At 38.3% G+C, this 24352-nt stretch overlaps 2 protein-coding genes across 2 annotated transcripts in view; one reads left to right on the top strand and one right to left on the bottom strand.

Moving 5' to 3' along the window:
* Positions 1-24352, top strand: part of ZFAND3 (zinc finger AN1-type containing 3) — a 318409-nt gene that overhangs the window by 104638 nt on the left and 189419 nt on the right. Inside the window, exon 2 of the mRNA XM_077754868.1 lies at positions 5242-5282. Within this exon, the coding sequence (XP_077610994.1) occupies positions 5255-5282 (28 nt within the window). The 5' untranslated portion in view covers positions 5242-5254. The remainder of the gene's footprint in view (positions 1-5241; positions 5283-24352) is intronic.
* Positions 13377-24352, bottom strand: part of LOC144223999 (alpha-endosulfine-like) — a 17241-nt gene continuing 6265 nt past the window's right edge. The window contains exons 2-5 of the mRNA XM_077754813.1: positions 15520-15648; positions 15397-15466; positions 14114-14480; positions 13377-13453 (exon numbers count right to left, since the gene is read on the bottom strand). Coding sequence (XP_077610939.1) covers positions 13377-13453; positions 14114-14480; positions 15397-15466; positions 15520-15648 — 643 coding nt within the window. The remainder of the gene's footprint in view (positions 13454-14113; positions 14481-15396; positions 15467-15519; positions 15649-24352) is intronic.

Here is a 24352-nt window from a genome sequence, read left to right as displayed (position 1 = left end):
TTTTGATTATCAGTGATCTTTGATTTTCACTTAAATATTCATGTTCTTTTTCTAAACTCTGTACAGGGGTCATGTATTTTCAAAACTAGAAAATACTAAATATTTATTGAAAGGAGAGAAAAACTTAAGCTGGTTTCTTTCCAACTCCATTTCATTGGAAAGAAACTTCTGAAAGTGTCTGCCACCTGTTATCTCCTGAATGACAGATCATGGCCATGTACATAGGGTAGCATTATCTACCAGTTGTAGGTAATACAGTATGACAGAGTTCCTGAGAGATGACAGGCTGACAGTTACAGGAATTGTGGGTGCCCTTTCTTCTAGATAGTGTTTGAATGACCTTTACAAAATACATTTTTGAAATCTATTTAAGGTTTCATGTGTCATGCCTTCAGGAGAACGGGATTCATTTCTTCATTTAACAAATATTAGGTACCTGTTAAGTACTAGGCAAGAGTGACCAAGAGGGTCATTTGTTAAAAGAAAACAGGAAGAGGGACTGGTTTAAATTGGGTGGTCAGGTGAAGCCTACTCAGGAGGTTTGAACCAGGACCTGAGTGACAAGAAAGAGCTAGTCTTATTGTGATTTAAGGATAGAGGAAACAGCATGGGCCAGAGCTCTGTAGCACATTCTAGGAACAGAAAAAAAGGCCAGTGTGATTGTAATGTAAGTGAGGGTTGCAAAATGGTGATAAATTAAAGAGGGAGCGAGATCATGAGAGAACTAAATGGTTTTGGTAAGATGTTTGAATTTTGAATTAAACGCAATAGGAAATTATTGGATGGCATTAAGCAAGAAATAGCATGATCTAATTTGGTTTTAAAAGATTACTCATTGCTGTGTCGAAAATCATTATAAGGGATCAAAAGTAGGAATTGAGAGACCAGTAAAAAGTAATTTACAATTGCCCAGGTGTGAGGTAATGGATGCCAGAGTGGAAGTGTTGACAAAGGAGAGGGTAGATAGATTTGAGGTCTGTTTGGAAATAGACCCAATGAATCTTGCTGAGTATTGTGTATAAGTGACTATAGGAAAGATCGAAATCAAAGTTGGTTTCTAGGATTTTGACTTGAGCAGCTGGAAAGAAGGTGCTGTTATTTATAAAAGTGGACAAAATGCATCAGGCACGTTTGGGAGTATTGAAAGTTCTAGCTTGAAATGTTGACTCTGCTGCATATTGAGATGTCAAGTAGGCATTTAAGTACATGAGTTTGGAGCAAGGTGAAGAGGTTTGGGATGAGGATGAACATTTGTGAGTCTTTATTGTATAGATATAATATTTAAAGCCATGGGAGAAGTAGAGGTCATGGGGATTGAGTGCTGGGACCTCCAGATGAAGGTCTTGACAGTGGAGGAGGAGCCAGCAAAGGTGGCTAAAAGAGAGCAGTTAGGTGAGGAAAATTAGGGGGCAGGTAAATTTGATCTAGGATCCAAGTGAGAAGAAGGCAGAAGTAAAGAGTGTTTCACGAGGGATGGATCTGGATGAATGCTCTGTTGAGTGGGAGGCAGTGAGATGATCAGAAACCTAACTCTGTATTTGTTTTGTGAGACTGCCATAACAAATTACCACAAATTGGAGGACTTAAAACAACAGAGATTTAGGGGTACCTGGTTCAGGTGGCTCAGTCGGTTAAGTGTCCTGACTCTCGATTTTGGCTCAGGTCATGATCTCGAGGTTTACGAGTTCCAGCCTGGCTTCGGGCTCTTTGCTGCTGACAGCGTGGAGCCTGCTTGGGATTCTTTCTCTCTGCCCTTCCCCCACTCTCTCTATTATTAAAAAACAATAATAGAGATTTATTCTCTTAAAGTTTTGGAGGCTGAAAGTCCAAAATCTGGCAGAGCTGCCTTCGCTCTGTGGGACCCTAGGGGAGAATCCATTCCTTATCTCTTCCAGCTTCTGTTAACTGTCCCGGTATTTCTGGGTTTGTGGACACATTCCTATAGTCTCTGCCTCTATCTTTATTATTGTCTTCTCTGTATGTCTCTCCAGATTCCCTTTGCCCTTTCTCAAAAATGCTTGTGATGTCATTTAGGGCCCACCTGGATATTACAGGGTAAACTCAAAATCTTTAATTTGTCTGCAAAGACCTTTTTTCTAGATAAAATAAATTCCAAGGATTAGGATTTGATATCTTTGGATGGCTATTATTCAAGCCACTAATCCTTAGTCTTAGAAACATGGAAGCCTTTGGAGATCTCAATACGAGCACTTCCTTTGGAGCAGTACATAAGAGAATCCTATTTCCCTTTCATGTTTGCTATCACAGAGAGAATTCTATTGTCTGTCCCAGGACTGCAGGTTGATCACACTGGTTTTCCATGGGCAGTCGGTAGTTGTATGCCTTTGGTTAGCTTCAAGTTTCACATGTCCAACATGAGAAAGGAGAAAAGTTCTCAGAAGCATCTGCCAGTTCTTTCAAGTTCTGTGTTGCTGACCTGTGTGATCCAGGTTGGCATTATCAGTGGCCATTATTTCTGTAGCCAAAGACTGGCTTATTTTAGATTTCAGACATCTCTGTTTTGATTAATAATATCAGTGGCTATATAATTTCTTTTACAACCTCATTGATAAGCATGTTGCTGGAAAATTCCTTTTCAGAAAGTGGAATGGATGTTATTTAGGTAAGATTTAGGTATGGTGGGTATTTTAAATAAATTCTCTGAAAAGGATAAGGAGATGCAGAGAAAAATGCTATTTTGCCATTTTTTTCCTTAACCAGTTTTGTGAAACACAAATGGTAACAGTGCACATTTGGTGCTGAGCTGCCCTCAGTTATTCTCTGCAGGCTTCCCATGATTCCTGCTGGACATGGGGAGCAGCAGAAGTGATAAACAAGTTACCTCTTGCTCTCTGTGCTGCTGCATGGACAAAAGATAGTGACCATATTTGGAAGAGCCCTGCTTCCCCGGGGAGAATTTCTAGTAATAAAGAAATTCTTTCATCCTCAGTTCTCCTTCAGTTGGAACTGAAATAACTGGTAGCCAGGGTTGCTTCCCTGTGCGTATATGTGTATGTATATATTGGAGGGGAGGGCAGGGATGAGGCTGCTTTCTGATGGAAGGTTTTGCTTTCTCAGGGAGCTGACTTGATTACCATACATTCAATCTTTACTCATGGGACCATTTTCCCAAACTGCCAGAGTGCTGACTTGGGATTTATGTGTACTCTTCTGCTTCTGTATTGGGGGCAGAGGCCTTAATTTGGGTGAAAGGAACACAGGCGTTGGAGTTAGGCAGACCAGGCTCATCCACTTACTTGTTCTGTAACCTTTGGCAAGTTATATACCCTCTGGAAGCCTCCCTTTCCTCCTTTGGTAAAGTGGGTTGAAGGCATCTGGTATGCTTACCACATAGTAGGAATATAATAAATGTTAGATTCCACTATTAATAACATCTTTTCATCTCTTTGTTCATTTTTATTCACTTAGTGATAGTTAAGATTTCCTTACTGTCTTTAATGTCTTTATATTAAGCAGAGTTCTAAAGAAAGATCCTCCTGTTAACATAGCATCTCTTTTGGGAAATAGAAGCAGTGACTGCCCCACCTCCACCCCAGTTTTGTCACCCGGTGACAATTACTTGCCCTCACTTAGGTCTTGGGTTCCAGTACATTGGGCAACCTTCATAGCCATCAGGGAATACTTCCTGAGGGAGGCTTTCCTTAATTAGAAAATTTACTGGGAAGCGTGGAAGAAAGTTGGCTTATTCTGTGTAAGAGGAGCTCTGGGCAAAGAGTAAGATTTTGGGAGGAGAGTTGCTGAGGAATGAGGCCATAAATAGGTCAGCTTATCCAATATAGAATATTCTAGGAGATTGGGGTGCCTGGGTGGCTTAGTCAGCTAAGCATCCAACTTCGGCTCAGGTCATGATCTCACGGTTCGTGGGTTCGAGCTCTGCGTCGGGTGGGCTCTGTGCTGACAGCTGGCTCAGAGCCTGGAGCCGGTTTCAGATTCTGTGTCTCCCTCTCTCTCTGACCCTCCCCTGCTCATGCTGTCTCTGTCTCTCTCTCTCAGAAATAAATAAAACATTAAAAAAAAAATATTCTAGGAGGTTTTTGGAAGATGGCTGTAGGAATGAGTCCACTTGGGAGAGAATCAGGAAGGGAAACAGCAGGGAGAAGAACTTAATAGACAAGTTATTGATTGCCCGTCCTGTTGTGCCTGGGCTACTGTGTGGTAACAGGTGCTATGTTAGGCTGTGAACAGAGGATAGCCTTTGGCATTGGCTCAAGCCCAAGGTCATTTATGTTCTGTGCTGTTTCCTAGTTCTGTGACCTTGGACAAGATGTTAGCCTGTCAAATGGAGATGAGACTGCCCTTGATTTCCTAAGATCTCTCAATTTAACAACACCATGGAGGAGGTGATAGGAACATTTAATTAATTTAGTCATCATTTGTATCCAATCATACAGTGCTTCCTGGTTGTAGACATTTTAATNACGAACCGTGAGATCATGACCTAAGCGAAAGTCGGATGCTTAACCGACTAAGCCACCCAGGCGCCCCTTTAATGTGATTTTTTTTAAAGTACCTTTTTAGAAGCAAGCAGTGTGGTAATACACATCTCATGGATGTTGGGAAGATTAATAATATGATGTGTTTAGTGTCCATCAAAGTTAGTATTCAGTGAATTGTAGCCATTATTAACAGATGAAAGGAAATGAAAAATAATTTGATTGGTAACATCTGAAGAAAGAATTTTAAACTACAGGGTCATAATGTGACTAGGATCTGAAATAGGACTAGAATGAAGGGAAAGAAGATGACATAAAAAATTTAATATTGTGGAGATAAATGAGTATATATCTGAGGAAGAAGTTTTACTCCTTTATAGACAAAGTTTTCATTATCATTTCATAGTGATAATTTTGTGGTGTATGTTCCACTGTGAACAGATGGAATGTGGTAATCTTGTGGGAGTGACTCCTGTGTCATCTTCTGGGCATGTTAGAGTAATTCTGAACTTGCTGCTACTTAATTTCTGAGTTTTGCTAATCACAAAAAAAAAAAGCATTGGTTAACTCACTGATAATAAAGTATCATATTTTGCTTTTGTTGTTTTGTTTCTTTTTGTTTCCCTGTGGGAGAAGGTGGTTGATTAGGGATTTACCATTAGTTTCTTAGTTCAGTTGCCTGGCCAGGGGATTCTTGCTTAACGTTTCAAACATCTTTATGTTTTCATTAGAGTAATACTGAATTTTTAGCTCTTCTTTCTTTTTTTTCTTTTTTTTTTTGCCCCAGGTCCAGCAAGACTATGAACCTCTGTTCCAAATGCTTTGCTGGTAAGTGCAGAAAAAGGGTTTTTAATTTATTTTAATTTTTCTTTTTTGATTGTTTTTAAGATTAAATTATTTGGCCTTCTTTTGTGTTTATGCATGGGGTTTTGTTTTCTTTGCTTGTGTGTGAAAGCAGTTTCTCCTTAACATATTTTCATATATTTGTTAGGACTATTAAAACAGCCTTCCCTGAGTGAAACGAAATCATCTGTGTACTTGCAGCAAACTTTCCATAGTTTACAGTTGTTGATGTGTAGTGGAACTGTAAAATTTTGGGTTGTTGTAGGGTAATATATGTTCATTTCTGATCTTGACTTGAAATACTGCTTTTGCCAGTGAGGACACAAGAGAAAGAATATTTTCATGTTGGAGTCAGGAAGAGAATCATGCTGAATTAGCCCTTTTTAATCCTGTCCCTTATTGAAATCACTTTGGGTAATAACTTAATCTCTTTAGACCTTAGGATTGTCATTTTTAACATGAAGGGCTTGGAATTGATGTTTGCCAAGGGCCTTTTCCAGCCCCCAAATGCTGTTTGGTTGACTCCTTAAATTACGACTCCTTCATGAACTTAAACCCTCATTTTTTAAAGAATTTCATATCTGATGATCTTAAATGAAATACCTAAGGCTTTACTAACTGAGAGATGTTTAACTTTCCTCTTCCATTCATTCTGTCATAGATAAAGCTGGACACTAGTTAAAGCACTAAGGACAGATTTTAATCAGTAATATATAGCAATAGGGAAGAGTTCAGTTTGAACACAACTTTTATTCATGCGGAAGTGACTGGTGTTTTAAATGGAGAATGAGGGAGTAGGGAGGGGTTGCTCATTTGGCTCAGTAGAGTCAGGGAAGTGAAAAATTACAAAGGGTTTGTCAGTGTAAATGATGACTAGGTTGGTTGTATCTATTAGCTGACTGTCCTGGAAGTTAGGATCCTGCCCTCCTACTGAGATTGAGAAACTGAGGCCCCATCCCATTCAATGGTTACATTTTAAAGAAATGTCTTTCATGTCCTTGACAGGGATTCCTGAGATGTAGGAGATGCATATGCATCTCAGAGGGACAGAGGAAGGATTTACAGTTGCAAAAAAAACCCTTTTCAGTAAATGGTCTAAGATAGGATGTTCAGAGGCCTGTAGTCAGCTGTTAACAGCTAGAAGAACCTTAAACTCTTTAGGCAGCCTTGAGCTTTCTTAGGCAGTCACTTTAAGAGGGGCTAGGGCCATCCTAGGGATGGGGTCTTGATTAGAAACTGTGTTAGTGCTTGTTTAAATATTTTAATGTTTGGGGAGGAGTGGATGAAATCGTTTGTGTTAAGAATCTGTACTTTTTATAAGCCGAGATGGAGTTCTAGTTGAGAAGAGGGCTCAGATGAGCCTGTCTAGAGATTGGTCAAGGAGAGAATCTTCTCAGTTTTCACCTTCTATTCATTATGGCTATTTAAGCTTTAGTCCTTAATATTTATGTCTAAGCTAGGGGATTGGTGGTAGGGAGTTGCAGGGCCAGGGGTTGGGGAAGGCAGTTTATATCTGTTAAAAGTTTGGAATTTGTCAAATACTTTAGGTCTTCAAAAGAAAAAAAAAATACTGGTAAGTTTGATTTTTATCCAATTTTTAATAGTATCTCTGCCGTTAAATGTATTCTGCTCTTTTTACACTGCATGTCTACAATTACAGATGTGAAGAAATGCTTCCTCATTGGTGAGAGTTTAATTTTCATGATAAAGATGAAAGTAGCAATTAGACAGATGTATACTAGATTGATGACTGTCCCTTCATATAGAGCTAGCTTCCCCTTAGAATTCAGTAGTGTGGCTTTGGGAGAAGGGGCTCATGTCAAATAAAGAACTGTCTCATGTCTCTGACTAAATATAAAATTTAAAAAATTTCAATGAAGACAGTTCAGCTATGGTCTTTGATTTCTTTATACTTTTTACATTTTATTTTTTATGGCTATAATTACTTATTGTCTGGTGATTTGTGTACATTTACTCTTTATGTAGTCTTATCATTTTTGCTTTTTGTTTTTAAAAACATTAAGAGGATATTTTCAGTGTGTAAAGAAAATGCTCTTTTTTCTTCTTTATCTTTTCCCCCATATTCTTAATGTCCTCAACTACATTTGACATCATTTGAATGGAATGATTAGTAACATCCTGCTTGTGGAAGTAGCATTTCATGTTTTTTGAAGTACAGAAAAACGTCATTGAACTTTACAATATGTTTGTGGATTTCATTCCTGAATGAAAGTATGGAGGCATGAGGTGTATAGGACAACATGAAGATTATTTTGGCCAAAGTCGCTGTGATTTTCAATACCATTTTAAAGTATACCATGAAGTATACAATCTACTTTTAAAAGATGGAAAAATTACCTTAAAAACAGCTGTTGTGTCCCATTAAGTTATTTTTTTTTCCAAAATTGCTTTTCAAAATTAATGTATGTGGTGGAAAAGAGAGTTTGTTGGAACTTGTTTACATACAATTGAAATGAGTAAAAACATGTTTAAAAATCTTGTTGAAATAGTAGAGTACTAGGTTAGGAACTGTGGGTGCTAGTTTAAAGCTCACTTTGATGACTGTTTGCTTCTGATGAAATATTCTGCCAAATGGTGAGCACATGCCCAAGTAACTAACTACTGTCGCTTCAGATTTTTTTCCTCTTTTCTTTATAAAAAGACGCCTTGGCTGTTTGAGAGAAAGGGAATAAATAAGGGAAAGGAAATGAGTGTATGCAAAGTCAGAGTTACTAAAAAACCATTAAATTATTAAGTTTGCCAGTTAATTATACACAACTAATAGTGTTTCTCCATATTGTTAGAATAAGAAATGTATATATCAGCCATTTGCAAATGTGTGGAAGAGTATCCAAGCTGGCTGGTTTTGCATTTTGTAACAACTTGCACCTTAACCAAAATGCCTCTCTTTGAAATGGGAAGATTTTGTTTTTATTTTTATTTTTTGACATCTAGAATCCTGGTTTGGCCTGGCTGAAATCATTTTAGGCCATTTGGAGTCATTCCCCCTCACCCCGCAAATGTGCAGTATGCTACTTTGTTAACCTTAAAGTGCCTTTGACCTGAAGACCCTTATCATCCCAAGATTTTCTTGTGCCAGAATCACTACGACATTTAAAAGAAATGTTCTGGGGAGGCACTAAGAAATGATCGACTCTAGTGTTATGATTTGAGGTACAATGGACCAAAAATGCTCTCTTGGATTCTCTTTATCTGAGATTATTAGTTACAGTCTTAAAAAACCAGGAAAAGTTAATTTTATCATAGTATATTTTTTCCATTCCATAAGTATTTATTGTTTTTCTACTTTATCATCAATCCCCCTTTTACATGTTAAATATTTTTTTTTCCCTTCAAATCATAATCCTGAATATTTGTTTGGGAATGTGGCTTTGTCTCTCTTTAAGGCATCTGCAGTTTGGATAAGGAATTCTCCCTTTGATTTGATATAGATATAGTATCCTTCCCAGTTGAGTGTTAATTATTTTTGTATTATCTCTAAAGAAAAGATTTACTTAACACATTTGCAGTTTATTTGAAGTTATGGAAGGAATGTCTAAACTCTTGAAACGGATGGAATTTAAGCACCCTTGAACATAACTTAATCAATTGATATTGCCACACAGATCTTTCTAATTTATGAAACTATTGAGCATCTTTTCTGGTCTAATTGTGGCTTTCCTATCCCCTTGATAATATTCTAAAATAATTCTTTTTTTTAAAAAATATTTTATTTATTTCTAGGAGAGAGAGAGAGACAGCGTGAGTAGGAGAGGGTCAGAGAGAGAGGGAGTCACAGACTGAAACAGGCTCCAGGCTCTGAGCTGGCAGTCTGCACAAGGCCCGACGCGGGGCTTGAACCCACGAACCGCGAGATCATGACCTAAGCGAAAGTCGGACGCTTAACCGACTAAGCCACCCAGGCGCCCCTAAAATAATTCTTTTATTAAACATTTTTATGTTGACTACTAAAAGAATCAGTAAATATGATTTTTATAATAGAAGGCCACAACATTTCAGGATATGGTGTTTATAATCATGTTATGGTGAGTAAACAACTTACTGGTTGAAACAATACTTTCTAAAGCACTTTTTCCAAGTATTGTGATTCATAAGTGGTAAGAGAAATCAATTTAATGGGTCATGATTCCGTTAAAAATTGAGTAGAATAGGAACTAATCAGTGCATCACAGATATTAAGGGCAAGTGTTGTTTGTGAAACCTTTGAGTTACATATGTAAATGAAAATAATGTATAATAGGTTGTGATGTAAATATATATTACCAGGGTTATGATTTAAAAACCATTGTGGCTTAAAACCACTGAATTACAGAAATTCACTGGAAAGTCACAATTATTTGAGATCCCATTTTCTTTGGAAAATAGTACATATTTTCTGTCTTTAGGCAAAGTGTTAAACAATTGATTTTTTGTGACTTTTGTCTATTCTGAGCTCTTGAATAGTTTGAGTCACATGATTTTCTGTATGGAAGCATGAACTAATAAACCTGATTGTCTGCTCCTGTGTTAAAATATATATGAAAAGTCAAGCATAGCACCTAAAAGGCAGCCTTGCCTCTTTCAAAGGTAAAAATGACCTTTGGTTATGGTATCATTTATTTTCTGTTTGAGTGCAAACCCAATTTATGAATTTGTGAGTTAGATACTAACTGGATTTTGATATTTTGGGACATTTAGTACCTCATTCACAAAGATCTCTTGTATTACAATATTAGCAGTGCTTTTCACAGAATGGTTTTGCTAAATAAAAGTATCGGTGAGAGAAACAAGTAGGATGATCACAAGTGGGGAAGGCAGAAATTTTTTTATTAAAAAATTTTTTTTTAACCTTTATTCATTGTTTGAGAGACAGAGACAGTGTGTGCAGGGGAAGGACAGAGAGAGAGGGAGACACAGAATCCAAAGCAGGCTCCAGGCTCTGAGGTGTCAGCACAGAGCCCGATGTGGGGCTCGAACCCACAAACTGCGAGATCATGACCTGAGCTGAAGTTGAATGCTTAACCAACTGAGCCACCCAGGTGCCCCCCAAAAGAGGAATACTTTTAATAAAAAGCAGAAACAAACTCAAATACCGAGAACAAACTGGTGATTGCCAGAGGCGAGAGGGTAGGTGTATAGGTGAAATGGATAAAGGGGAGTGAAAGGTACAGACTTCCAGGTATGTAATGAGTAAGTCACAAGGATGAAAGGTACAGCATAGGGAATGTAGTCTGTGATGATGTAATAGCATTGTATGGTGACGGATTGTAGCTACATTTGTGATGAATATAACAAAGGGACTTGTCTAATCATGGGCTTATACCTGAAACTAATGTAACATTGTGTGTCAACTACAATAAAAAAAGAAGAAAGAATACTTTTTAAAAAATGTTTGAGAGAGAGAAAGTGTGTGTGTGCAAGTGGAAGAGAGGGGGAAAAGAGAAAATCCCAAGCAGGCTTCACACAGTCAGTGCAGAGCCCAGCATGGGGCCCCATCTCACAAACTGTCAGGTCCTCAGCCAAGCCAGATCCAAGAGTTGGACCTTAACTGACTGAACCACCCAGGCACCCCAATAAAAGTATACTTTTAATGCATTACTATGTCGATTTACAGAAAAGGACAAAAATAGAACTTAATCTTGTCAGTTGAAGATGAATTAAAATTATAGATAAAACATTTCTTAAATTATAAGCTAATGGTGAAGTTAATTTTCTGAAAATTAATTACAATGTGACTTTTCACATATATGTATTTCTTAGTGGAAAGATAGTTAAGCAAGTTTAGTTTTGTTTCATGGTTACTTGTGTACTGTGCCTCATTATTGATAAAGAATGGCAATAAATAAAATGATACCTGTCATATAAGAAGCATATTTTAATAAGACTCTAGAGCTAGGTGTGTACTTTATTTTGTAGGAATCAGTTTTTAGGTACCTATTCAAATGAGTAATCTTATATGCCAGTTTATGATACTTAACTTTGGAGAAAATGTTGTTATATTTCATATATTTTTGTTACCAACTTTTGTTAGCTGGGAGAAACTATTCTGTACAGTACTTTCATTTTCACTTTTATAATTTTTTGATATTGTCATATAGTTCTTGTTTTCAATTCAGATGGACTTTGGGGGAGGCTTTAAAGTGATTGAAATAGCCTAAGTATTCAAGCAGGATTTCATTTTACTCATTGCTGCTTACTTTGTATCCAGTTTGAAAATTATCAGGTTTTTTCATTGCTGTCAAATTTTTTACCTAAATCAAAAATTATTATTGAATAAAAGAGTTCCCTAATTTATGCTCTTAACATGCCATTAGTTTGGGATTTTTGTTTTCCCTTTCAAAAGTAACATAGGGACATTAATTAAATGTTGATTGAGAAGACAGTATGTAAGTTTTTAATTAGACTACATATAATTTATTTTATTGATGTATAGTTGACACTGATGTTACACTAGTTTCAGGTGTGCAACACAAGTATTCGACAAATCTATATGTTAAGCTATGCTTGCCACAAGTGTAGCTACCATCTGTCCACCATACAACACTATTACTGTATCATTGACTGTATTCCCTGTGCTCTACCTTTCACCTTCATAACTTATTTCATACCTAGAAGCCTATACCTCCCACTTCCTTCACTCGTTTTGTCATACCCCTGCCTTTCTTTCTGGCAGCCACCAGTTTGTGGTCTGTATTTATGGATCTGTTTCTGCTTTTTTGTTCATTTGTTTCGCTTTTTAGATTCCACATATAAATGAAATCGTACAGTGTTTGTCTTTCTCTGTCTGACGACTTTTTTTTTGGTGAAGAAAACATACAAAATTATGTTTACAAGTATATATACTTATATATATAATAACATGACATGTTTATGTTTATGGCTGGGACCGTTGAGGAAACTACACAAGGATGTTCTGCATTTTCCCCTTCCCACACACTTTACACTAATGAAGACAGCATGAGGAAATGGAGCAAGAAACACAAAAAGTATATACAAGTGATAGTCAAGGAGTCTGGGACCCAGTGAATCCAGGGATCCTGCTCTTCTTTCCTTCTTCACCAGCTTTTTCCTCTCCAGTCTGATAGCCTGAAAAGTGAATGGCCAGTCAGGAAGAAGCATACACACCTGCTGTCACCCGCACGTGCATCAACAAGTTCATGGTCATTCTCACTGGGCCCAATGTTTGATGTTTTTGTCAAAATTTGCGAGGTGAGAGGACGAGAGAGGATTACAAATCATACCCTCTTAAACAGTTAGTTCTTACTCTGGCCGTCTGTCCTAACCAGCAGTAGGATTCAGGCCAAACTAGTAATAAGTAGGATGAAGGTGGTGGTCACCTGCACCCCTCTCCTCCACCTGCTCACGAATTCACATTGCTGCTTCTCCTCATCCCATAGGAGTCAAGTTACTGAGCTCTGGGAAGGCAGAGACTGATTTCTCAATGCTCCCTTTCTCGCTCCCTGACCACCTCCCCCACCCTCCCCGCTCCCCCCTCAGCTTCCTCCAAGGTGAATTGTCTCCCAGGGACCTGCTGCTCCAGCCCTTCCATAGTACCAAAGCCCGGAGGCTTGCTCAGTTTGTGCCTTTTCTTCTTATCTCCTTAACCATACACCTGGCATCTGATTACATCTCAAATGTGGGACTCCACCACATGTGTGTGACTGAGCATGTGTCCTCAGGCCTGCAGCTTGGCTGCCAGAGCAGCTTTTTAGCAGTAGAGGCCAAGAACGTGAGTGAGGGTAAGATGCTTCCATAGAAGCTAGCCCCTTAGAACTTTTGATGTTTACAACCGCGATGTTATGAGGCTCTCTTGCTTGAGTATATAGCCCCCAAGTCTCAACTTTTCTCCCCCCATTTAGTCTTCAGATGGTTCCCATCTGTAGGCTCACCCACAGGCCTTCCTCACTTAGCTGTACAATGCATGGTACAGATTTTTTTTTCAGCTGGTAATCATATAGTTTTGAAATTAGAATCAATCTTATCTATATTCAACTCTTCTACAGATGAGGAAATAGAAACCCATAGAGATTAAATGACTTGACCAAGGTTACACATCAGTTCTGCCAAGAAGTAGTACAGCTAGAACCCAGATATCTTGACTCCAAACCCAGTACTCTTTTCACTGTCCCGTGATACTTTCAAGAGCAACATGCTAGAAGAGAAAGAAGGTGCCCATTTCATGTAAATGATGCAGGGAAAACTGTGAGAGACACTCCCTTAGGAGGGGAGGTTAGGTGGGCATTGTAGTTTTAGGCAAGCAAATCAGTCTTTCTTTTTGAGGATTCTCTAAACTTGCCATAATGGAAATACAAAGCAATAGCAGCCTAAGGGCGGGGGGCGGTGGGCATGTGGATGCACAGAAAACAGATCTCATTCAGTCTACCTTTCTCAACATTGTCAAGTTAGCCTCTGACTGTAAGTCTACCATATTATTCTCAAGGCTTATTAGCCTAACCAGTTTTAGGATATTCTCTTCCAAAAGGAGAAATCACATCTTCCCAGGTTCTCATACGGGGGTGGGGGTGGGGGTGGGGAAGATTTATAGCATTATACAGTCCTAGTCTCTTATTTCTGGGCCCTTGCCTGGGCTACAGTGAGGGTGTGAAAATCTCAATTTAACCAAAGAAATGAACTCAGAGCCCCTGTTCAACCCACATCATCTTCTCAGCAGCTCCTAGTGGAATTAGAGAGTCATCTGACTAGCACCCTGAGGAGATCTAACTAGACACTCACTCCACTCCAGCTTAGGCTATATAAAAGCCCAGCAGGTGAGGAAGGAGAGAGAAGGAGGCTGAGAGAAGGAGAGAGAGTGGGGACAGCCTTGCTGGTGATGAGTGAGGACTTTCTCAGGGGCAAATCCTGTGCAGTGGGGATGTGATCACCAGTCACCAGGTTCTTGTGTGGTCCTGCACTTGGCAACTGCTTATTCTTCATCTTGTCTTTGGCCATGTTGTGGTCTCTTGAGTCAAAGTACTTTGCCCCTTTTGGGAGTCTCTTCATGAAGTTGGAGCCACCTGGCTTTTGTCTTAAGGGATATTTGGCCTTTAGCTTTGCCTCCTTGCCTCTCTCTGGGAGAATACCTCCTTTCCCCTGTGTGTCCTGCTTCTCCTCAGTGATCTCCTCTGCAGGCTTATCTTCTTGTTTCTGGGAAATGGCTGGACCAGGGCTCTGGAGTATAGAGGGCTTGGGAAGACAACCAGAGAAAGGAAGGGTGAGGGGAAATGGGGACGTCCTACGCTGCTGCTTTTGCTCCTGTCACTTGGGTTGCTCAGTCAGAATGGTGTCCCTTGCCTCTGTTTGACTTACTTCATTTAGCATCATATCTTTTAGATCCACCCATGTGTCACAGATGACAAGCTCTTGTTCTTTTTTTATTTTTTTTTTTAATGTTTATTTAGTTTTGAGAGAGAGAGAGACAGAGTGTGAGCGGGGTAGGGGAAGAGAGACGGAGACACAGAATCTGAAGCAGGCTCCAGGCTCTGTGCTGTCTGCACAGGGCCTAATGCGGGGCTTGAACCCACAAACTGTGAGATCATGACCTGAGCCGAGGTTGGACACGTAACCGACTGAGCCACCCAGGCGCCCCAAAATCTTGTTTTTTTATGGCTGAGTAATATTCGTGCGCATGTACCACATCTTCCTTATCCATTCATCTTTTGCCAGACATTTAGGTCACTACTGTATCTTGGGTATTGTAAATAATGCTGCAATAAAGATAGGGCTGCATATATCTTTTTGAATTAATATTTTAGTTTTCTTTAGGTAAATACCCATAACTACACATATTTTATATGTAAATGGTTGCATGGGATAAAGCTAGAAGAAGGCACATGAAAAATTTAATTTTGGTAGTCTCAGAGTAGGAGTTTGGGGGGGGATTTTAATTTTAATTTTGTTGTACGTGCAGAATTATTATAAATAATATTACATAGATTTTAAAAAAGTGAAGTGCATTCTACTTATGTCTGAAGTGGTTAATTTCTTTCTGAAATGAGCAAAATAAATTGGTTATAGTTTGCAGCATAAGAAATGTAAAGGTTGGCATTCGAGTTAAGTGATAACAGCAGTGCAAGGTATAGAGGGTGGAATGGTAGATCACCAGAATGCCAACATTTCTCTTCAAAGTGACTTGTTTTCCATGGTTATTTCCAGAACAGGGTAACAACTTCCTGTCTCATAACAAGTAAATTAAAACATTTACTTATGAACCTGCAACTCTTACTTTTTGGAGTTGTACTCCACTCTCTTTTCTGCTTCCAGTCTGTTAGAGAAGTTCAGAGTGTAAGTGGCCTGATACCGGTCACTTTTGGAAGGGAGGAAGACTTGTAGGTTACAGCTGAATTTTGAGGATCTGAAGTAAGAGGAACAGAGTAAATTTGAAAACTTTAAGCATTTCTTGTTATGCATGTTTTCTTTTATAAATTGTGGGAGCTCTGTACCCATCACTAAAACGATGTAAAACAAACCACCCTCTCCAGTGAGGAGAGGGTTTTATTTTATAGCATGGCAAGGTTGGGACAAGATACTAGAATTTGTATGCTTGTCAAATCTTGATTTTTCAAATCACCTTTCCCAGAAGAAATGCAGCTGCTGCTCTTAAAATGAAGCATTTGAATAGGGTGGTTCTGTCTTTGTAATTGACTTGATTACTACTGATTGCTCTGATTTCTTAAAAACTGAGTTTTTAAAGAAAGATTTCTCAGGTGCAACAAACACACTGGTCATGCACTGGTTAAAAAGAGACAATTTAGCTCACTGAATGTTCTCAACCAGTATGTGTCCATTAGTGGGTATTCACTGTGAGTGTTTGAAATTCAGGATATTTTAGAAAATAATATAATAAACATCCACAAGCCAAACCAGAACAAACACATACTAACATTTTTTGTCCTTTCTGTTTGTTTTATATCATATTTTAAAATCTTTTAGTTTTTCTTCTACCTCAGTTATCCTTTATCCATCTCATAGAGAGTCACTATTGTTATTTTTGCATTTATGCTTTTTATTATGAGTGGTCATTTATATAAACTATATGATTCTGTTTTTAAAATGTGCAAGTCGTGGGGCGCCTTGGTGGCTCAGTTCGTTAAGCATCCAACTCTTTGGCTCAGGTCATGATATGGTTTGTGAGTTCAAGCCCCACATCAGGCTCTGTGCTGACAGCTCAGAGCCTGAAGCCTGCTTCGGATTCTGTGTCTCCCTCTCTCTCTGACCCTCCCCTACTCATGCTGCCTCTCTCTTTCTCAGAAATAAATAAAACATTAAAAAATTTTTAAGAAATGTGTAAGTGGTATGTTGCACTAGTTATTCTACACCTTATATTTTCTAATAATGATTTTAGAAACCAAACATGTTGATAACATGTTGCTCCAGTTCATTTTAACTGTTATAATTTTCTATTATAATCAGTATCCTGACTTACGTGGAATAGTCAAGAGTTTAAAGTGTTTATGACAGTGAAACTAATGACACCCCTTTGTATTCTTTATAGTGTTCCAGTTGGTTGACAAATTATCGATCACCTTCATTATAATATACCCCAATTGATCTAGTCTCCTGTTAATGGACATATTAAATTACTCTCTTTATATCATAGTTGCAACCTTATGTTTTTTCTGTTTTTAAAAACTTGTTTGATTATGTTGACTATTTCTGTGTTAGAAACTGTATTCTCTGTGATATAGCTTCCTTGCTCTCAAATGAAAGCAAGACCAAGGGTTAGCAGGTCCTTAAACAGATTAGCAAAGCTGAACTCTGGGAGCCTTTTCTGACTTCTTAGTCGATAGTTGTTTGCTGTCTCACTAGTGAGAATTCTTAAATTGTATGATTAATTATTATGTTAGTCAAGATAAGTGAAGCAATGTGTTGAAGATGATGTTGTCATGCACATAGACCAGTGGAACAGAATTGAGAGCTCAGAAGTGGACCCAAAAGTGTACAGCCAACTAATCTTTGACAAAGCAGGAAAGAGTATCCAATGGAAAAAAGACAGCCTCTTTAACAGATGGTTCTGGGAGAACTGGACAGCAACATGCAGAAGAATGAAACTAGATCATTTTCTCACACCATACACAAAGATAAACTCAAAATGGATAAAGGACCTGAACGTGAGACAGAAAACCATCAAAACCCTAGAGGAGAAAGCAGGAAACAACCTCCTTGACCTCCACCGCAGCAATTTCTTACTTGACACATCCCCAAAAGCAAAAGAATCAAGAGCAAAAATAAACTGTTGGGACCTCATCAAGATAAAAAGCTTCTGCACCGCAAAGGAAACAATCCATAAAACTAATAGGCAACCATTGGAACGGGAAAAGATAGTTGCCAATGACATATCAATAAAGGGTTAATATCCAAAATCTATAAGGAACTCACCAAACACACCTGAAAAACAAACAACCCAGTGAAGAAATGGGCAGAAGATATGAACAGACACTTCTCCAAAGAGGACATCCAGATGGCCAACAGACACATGAAACGATGCTCAGCATCCCTCCTCATCAGGGAAATACAAATCAAAACCACACTGAGATACCACCTCACGCCAGTCAGAGTGGCTAAAATGAGCAAATCAGAGAACTCTAGATGCTGGCGAGGATGTGGAGAAATGGGCACCCTCCTACACTGTTGGTGGGAATGTAAACTGGTGCAGCCCCTCTGGAAAACAGTGTGGAGGTTCCTCAAAAAATTAACAATAGAACTCCCCTATGACCCAGCAATAGCACTGCTAGGAATTTACCCAAGGGATACAGGAGTGCTGATGCATAGGGGCACATGTACCCCAATGTTCATAGCAGCACTCTCAACAATAGCCAAAACATGGAAAGAGCCTAAGTGTCCATCAACAGACGAATGGATCAAGAAGATGTGGTTTATCTATACCATGGAATACTACATGGCAATGAGAAACAATGAAATCTGGCCATGTGTAGCAACATGGATGGATCTTGAGGGTGTTATGCTGAGCGAAATAAGACAGGCAGAGAAAGACAAATACCATATGTTTGCACGTATAGGAGGATTAGGAGGATTAGGACCAAGAGGGAGAAGAAGGGGGGAAATAGTGGGGGAGAGGAGAAAGGCAAACCATGAAAGACTCTTGAATACTGAGAACAANAAAAAAAAAAAAAAAAAAAAGATGTCAAAAACATTATGTCAAAAATAATTGTTGAATTTATAATGAAAAACAAAATGCTCAGTGCTGTAAGTAGTGGAAAGGTAGCTTTTAGGCCTTAAGTAGAAAAATCACCATGTGTCAGTGTTTTAGGAAAAATAAAAGGAATTTAATAGTCATTGGGTTTTTAAAGATTGGCTCTGTCATTTGGCTTTATTTCTGTCCACATGTTGGTCTATAGTTGTGTTCTTCATAATGGTGCATCAGATTATCCATTGAGGCATAGAAAGAAATGTTAGATGGGGCACCTGGGTGGCTCAGTCTGGTTAAGCGGCCGACTTCGGCTCAGGTCATGATCTCATGGTTCATGGGTTCGATCCCCGCATCAGGCTTTATGCTGATAGCTCAGAGCCTGGAGCCTGCTTCAGATTTTGTATCTCCTTCTCTCTCTGACCCTCCCCTCCCCTCCGCTCCCCTCTCCCTCTCCCTCTCCCTCTCTCTCTCTCTCTCTCTCTCAGAAATAAATAAAACATTTACAAAAATTAAAAAGAAGAAATGTTAGAATTTCTACTTACATGCTTTTATCATCCCGTATATATACCATTGAATTTTATAATGTACATATTCTTACTGGTGTTAGTTTCCTAGGGCAGCCATAACAGATCACTACAAACAGGCTTAAAACAACAACAGTTATAGAGGCCAGAAGCCTGAAATCAAGGTGTTGTCAGCAATCAGGCTTGGTTCCTTCTGGAGGCTCTGAGAGAAAATCCATTCCACGCCTCTCCTTGCTTCTGGTGCCTGCCAGCAATTCTTGGCATTACTTGGCAGCTTCTAGACCCAGTACTACAGTGTCTGCCTTCACCTTCACATGGCCTCTCTCCTGTGTGTCTCTGTTGTTTCTGTTGTTTGGATTTAGTGCCCCCACTTACATAAGATGATTTTATTTTGAAATTCTTAATTACATTTGCAACGGTCTTTTTAACAAATAAGATTACCTTTACAGGTTTGGGATATATATATAATGATTTAGTGCCCCTGACTATAAAATATATAAAAGTATATATAAGACTTTTTGGTGTGGGATGTGAGAAGGGGTCATATCATTCAGTTCACTACAGGAATATATAATTATATATATATGCCTGTAGAAAGTAGGTGCCCAGATTTTATACTGATGGTATACCCCTATCAAAGAAGCTTAGAGATCCCTAGTTCTGAGATCTGCTTGGGTTAGATGTGGTTGGCACCTTCATGTAATAAGACAACAACCCTTGATGACATAAAAAGCTGTATAAGAGTTAATTGTTAATATTCCCTGTGTTTTCATGTTCTGTGCAGACTAAATGATCAAGTAGGCTTATGTGCTTCCTTTTAGGTTTAGCAGGAATATGGATAGCTCTCAGACTCTGGAAAGTACCATGAAACTGTTTTTGTGCCTCAGTGATCTTGACTCCACCATGCTACAGATACTTAAAGTAATTCTTGAGCTTACTGTTTCTTTGGCCTTAAATGACAGGTTTATGATGAGGTTGCTTTTTGACACTTTGTGGTTAAAGCCCACAAACATTTAATTCCTTAATCCACAGTAGAGATGGTGGGTACAATGATAGGGCATTATTTGCAGGCCATTAATGTATAACTAGAATATGACTTTTAACAATACAGAATTCTCTATTATTTAAAAACCCCACTGCTCAGCTGGCCCTTAGTATATGTGAAGTAGATCTCACTTTATGTTAACAGTTTTTTTCTTTTTCTTTTTTTTTTTAGTTTATTTATTTTGAGATACAGAGAGGAGGAGGGGCAGAGAGAGACGGAGAGAGAGAATCCCAGGCAGGCTCTCTGCTGTCAGTGCAGAGCCTGATGCTGGGCTCAGACTCATGAACTGAAACCAAGAGCTGGAAGCTTAACCAGATGAGCCACCCAGGCACCCCTGTATGTTAACAGTCTTAATTATTACCAAAGGTCTGTTTTAAATTTCTTAAAGAAAATTTTTTATAATGTTTATTTTTGAGAGAGAGAAAGAGAATGAGTGGGGGAAGGGCAGAAAGAGAGGGAGACACAGAATCTGAAGCAGGCTCCAGGTTCTGAACTGTCAGCACAGAGCCCGATGTGGGGTGTGAACTCATGAACTGCGAGATCATGACCTGAGCTGAAGTCAGATTCTTTTTTTTTTTTTTTTTTTTCAAAATTTTTTTAATGTTTTATTTATTTCTAGGAGAGAGAGAGAGACAGCATGAGCAGGGGAGGGTCAGAGAGAGAGGGAGTCACAGACTGAAACAGGCTCCAGGCTCTGAGCTGGCAGTCAGCACAGAGCCCGACGCGGGGCTCGAACCCACGAACCGCGAGATCATGACCTAAGCGAAAGTCGGACGCTTAACCGACTAAGCCACCCAGGCGCCCCTGAAGTCAGATTCTTAACTGAGCCACCCAGGTGCTTTAAATTTTAAGGCAAGTAACTGAGATTTGATTTTGGGGGACACTGATTATAATCTTCACCCCCATTAAATTTTGTTAGGAGTGAAGATAGTAGGTTTAGATGGGATTGTACTGTAAAGACCCTGTGAAGATGTAGTAGTAGCATTGTTTTGCATTTGTGTGTAGGTTAAGTATATATGCTTTTCCTGTTCTCTTTTAGTTCAGTTGGAGTTTGTCTTTAGATCTCTAGGGAAGATCAGAGAAACAATGCTGGAAGCTTCACCGAGTATCTAATTTGGGAAAAGGTGTGCGTGGGGCAGGGGGAAAAGGGGGTGAGTTGTCTAATGCATTTGCTGTTTTGGTGGCGAGATCTTCATTTTGTAACATCCTTCTTGTTCTTGTTCGTGTAACTTTTAGCTCATTAACCTTGCTCTTTATGCTGCATAGTGAACACCATTTCTAATTTAGTCTCATGTGTTTAGCTTCTCAGAAGATTTTTTAAAAAACGTTTGGAGGTGTGATTTAATTGCAGGGCTGTTTGCACATTGTCAGTGTGAAAGCAAAGATGAGTTTCATATTTAGACAGTGCATCCTGCAGGTTTCATTTGTTAAAACCATCTTGGTATTCCCATTGTCTCATACATGTGTGCATAATAGTGTTGAAGAAAAAAGTCTTGTTTTGTTGTATCCATATTTAGCAATTTCGTTGAGTTATGGAAAAGCCTGTCCTCTGCCTGTGTATTTGCTCATTTGGAAACCTTGTATAGTTTATAGAGACACTAGTGATTTGTTCCCCAGCCTCCCTGTGGGGTTTGTTCCATATTACAATCTAATTCCACCTCCCTGTCCCATATTCCAGTGCCATTAATTTGTACATTTCGATGCAGTTTGTTTCATCGTGTGTTTTTGTAATCCAAACTGAATGTAACGAGCTATGTGCTTTAGGGACCTGGCTTTGCCTTGCCAATTAGAACAAAGTGGTTACTGAGAAAGAGTATGTTTTAAATAAAACATGGCACCTCTGAGTAGGTCTGACACTCATTTGGGAGTAAAAGAGATGGTTTTAACTCTTTGACTAAAAAGAAGAGTCATTACTAAAGATCAGCACTTTTTTGGGAAAGAAGGGTAAAGATTTACCTCCACAAAATACAGTTTTATAAATTTCCTCATAGATTACATAAATTTAAAAGATTGTCATTTCATACTCACTGTTTCTTTGTGATCGAGGCATGCATTAGCAAAATTCTCTAAATTCCTGAGTAATTATTTAGTGCCTACTGCAGTTTCTGAATTTGGACTTGTTCATGTTTAGGAAGGTGAGGGCATATAAAATCATAGCTAGGTTATTAGCTTCTTTATTTTTCTAATATATGAAGCCAAATTTTCAAAGTAATAGAGAACTCCCAAAAGATACTTGAAAATGATGAGAAAAGTATAAGATTTTGCCGTAATGTTATTTTATTTTCAGATGATAGTAGAATTTTAAGCCATCAGTGACTTAAAACTATTTGGAATTTTAGTAGCACTTTCATCAAATATTTAAAATTCTTTTTAATGTTTATTTTTTGAAAGAGACAGAGACAGAGTGTGAGCACAAGGGAGGGGCCTCTGCACAGAATCTGAAGCAGGCTCCAGGCTCTGAGCTATAAAGCACAGGGTGGGATGTGGGGCTCACTCTCACCAGCCATGAGATCATGACCTGAGCTGAGTTGAGCACTTAACTTACTGAGCCACCCAGGCGTCCCTACTTTCATCAGACATTTAAAGGACATATGTCTTTGCAAAGATCTTCATAGGCAGGCAGTTTACTTGTTCACAGCATAGGGAGACAGCACTTGTGAGTTGGTTCTCGTGTTGTGTTTGTATCTGTACTACAAATAATAGTTCTATTATTAGTTGAAATGTCAGATAAACTCTAGAACTTAACAATGATACAAGTAAAGCATGAAGTTGCTTGTGTTTTCTTGTTTTCCATAGGACTTACTATGAAGTAGAAAATAGGACTTTGTCAAAAGCTTTGAAATAAAGACATCAAGAAGAAAGTTAAATAAATACTTGGTAATGACTTTAGAAACATTGAAACATTTATTAATCTATATAAGCAAGAGAGAACAAGAGAATTGAATTTCTGTGAAACAGTTAAAAAGTATGTAGGTGTGCCCTGTTGAAAAAAGCTGTTTCTGGAAAAATGATCTCTGTACTAGAGGAAGCTAGCTAGTTTAATTGGACTAAATTAAACTAAACCTACGCATTTCTATCACTGTCCTTTGAAAGTCTTGCAAGCCAAATTGATGGTTTGAGGAGATAGTCATAACAATACTATTCCTTACCTCATTTTGAAAGAATAACACCCATATGGATAATATTTTGTTCAGACAGCTTTCTGAGTAAAGATAATTAAGGCTTAAATCTATGGCTACTTTCTCCTTAACATTCTAACCTGTGGCTGAACAAGCCAAGATAAAACTTTGAAAATACTCAACATCTTCAGAAATAAGTGAATTTGCCAGCTTTGCATAAAATGACAATGGTGTTTTCTTTGACTTCTATGGTTTAAGATCTAGTAGCTGTTAATTCCATACTTGAATCCAAAATTAATGTCAAAAAGTCTCTTAAAAAAGTTCTAAAAGCACAGGTCCTAGACTTCTAATGTCAGCCAAAGCTAGATTGTTCATTTTTTCTGTGTCTGTTCAGTTACTCAGTGTACATTGTAAGTGTTGTAACACTGATTTTAGGAAGTCTACAAGTGTTGAATCCCATTAATTGTGATAGTAGGAGATGGTAATCATAGAATATTTGATTGGAAGGAATCTTAGAGCTTTTCTGTTTCATACACTGGTGCTTATTCTAAATGTCTGCTGAATTTAGTGAGTTTCAAGTTAAGTGATGTGGCAGGGTTATAGTGGCTTTTTTTTTTCATCTTTTATGTCTATCTTTCAACCTTAATTCCCTTTCTCTTCGAATGTAACTATGCTATGTTAGTAATCTTGAAGATGGGACTAGAAAACAATCCATAACAAAGTGGCAATAACACTTTTATTTGTGGGTACTTCTAAGACATTGTTTTTCTGTTTACTTTCTGTTCATTTGCTGATTAAGTTTTGTAGTTTCTTAAGTTTCTTCATTGTTCTGTAAAGTTANATTTATTTTGATGGTGTGGGGGAAAGGGACTGAGAGAGAGAGAGAGAGAGAGAGAGAGCAAATCCCAAGCAGGCTCTGCCTGACTTGGGGATCTAGCTCAGGAACTTTGAGATCATGACCTGAGCCAAAATTAAAAGTTGGACACTGAACTGACTGAGCCGCCAGGTGCCCCTCTTCTAAAGATATATTGATAACAATTTTTCTTATCCTAAAACTTTTCTCAAATAAGAGGCTTGCATTGTATGTGTGATTTTATTCCCATATGGCAATTAAAGAATCAGTAAAATGTCTTAAAATGTTCTCTACTTCATTAGTGCCTTAAAGAAATTCACCTGAATGTGAAATACGGTCTTTTTTTTTTTTTTTTTTTTTTTTTTTA

This window comes from Crocuta crocuta, unplaced genomic scaffold (genome assembly GCF_008692635.1).
Source record: "Crocuta crocuta isolate KB4526 unplaced genomic scaffold, BGI_CrCroc_1.0 scaffold132, whole genome shotgun sequence".
NCBI lineage: Eukaryota > Metazoa > Chordata > Mammalia > Carnivora > Hyaenidae > Crocuta > Crocuta crocuta.
Note: the sequence above shows the minus strand (reverse complement) of the source record. Positions and strands in the feature narration are given on the sequence as shown.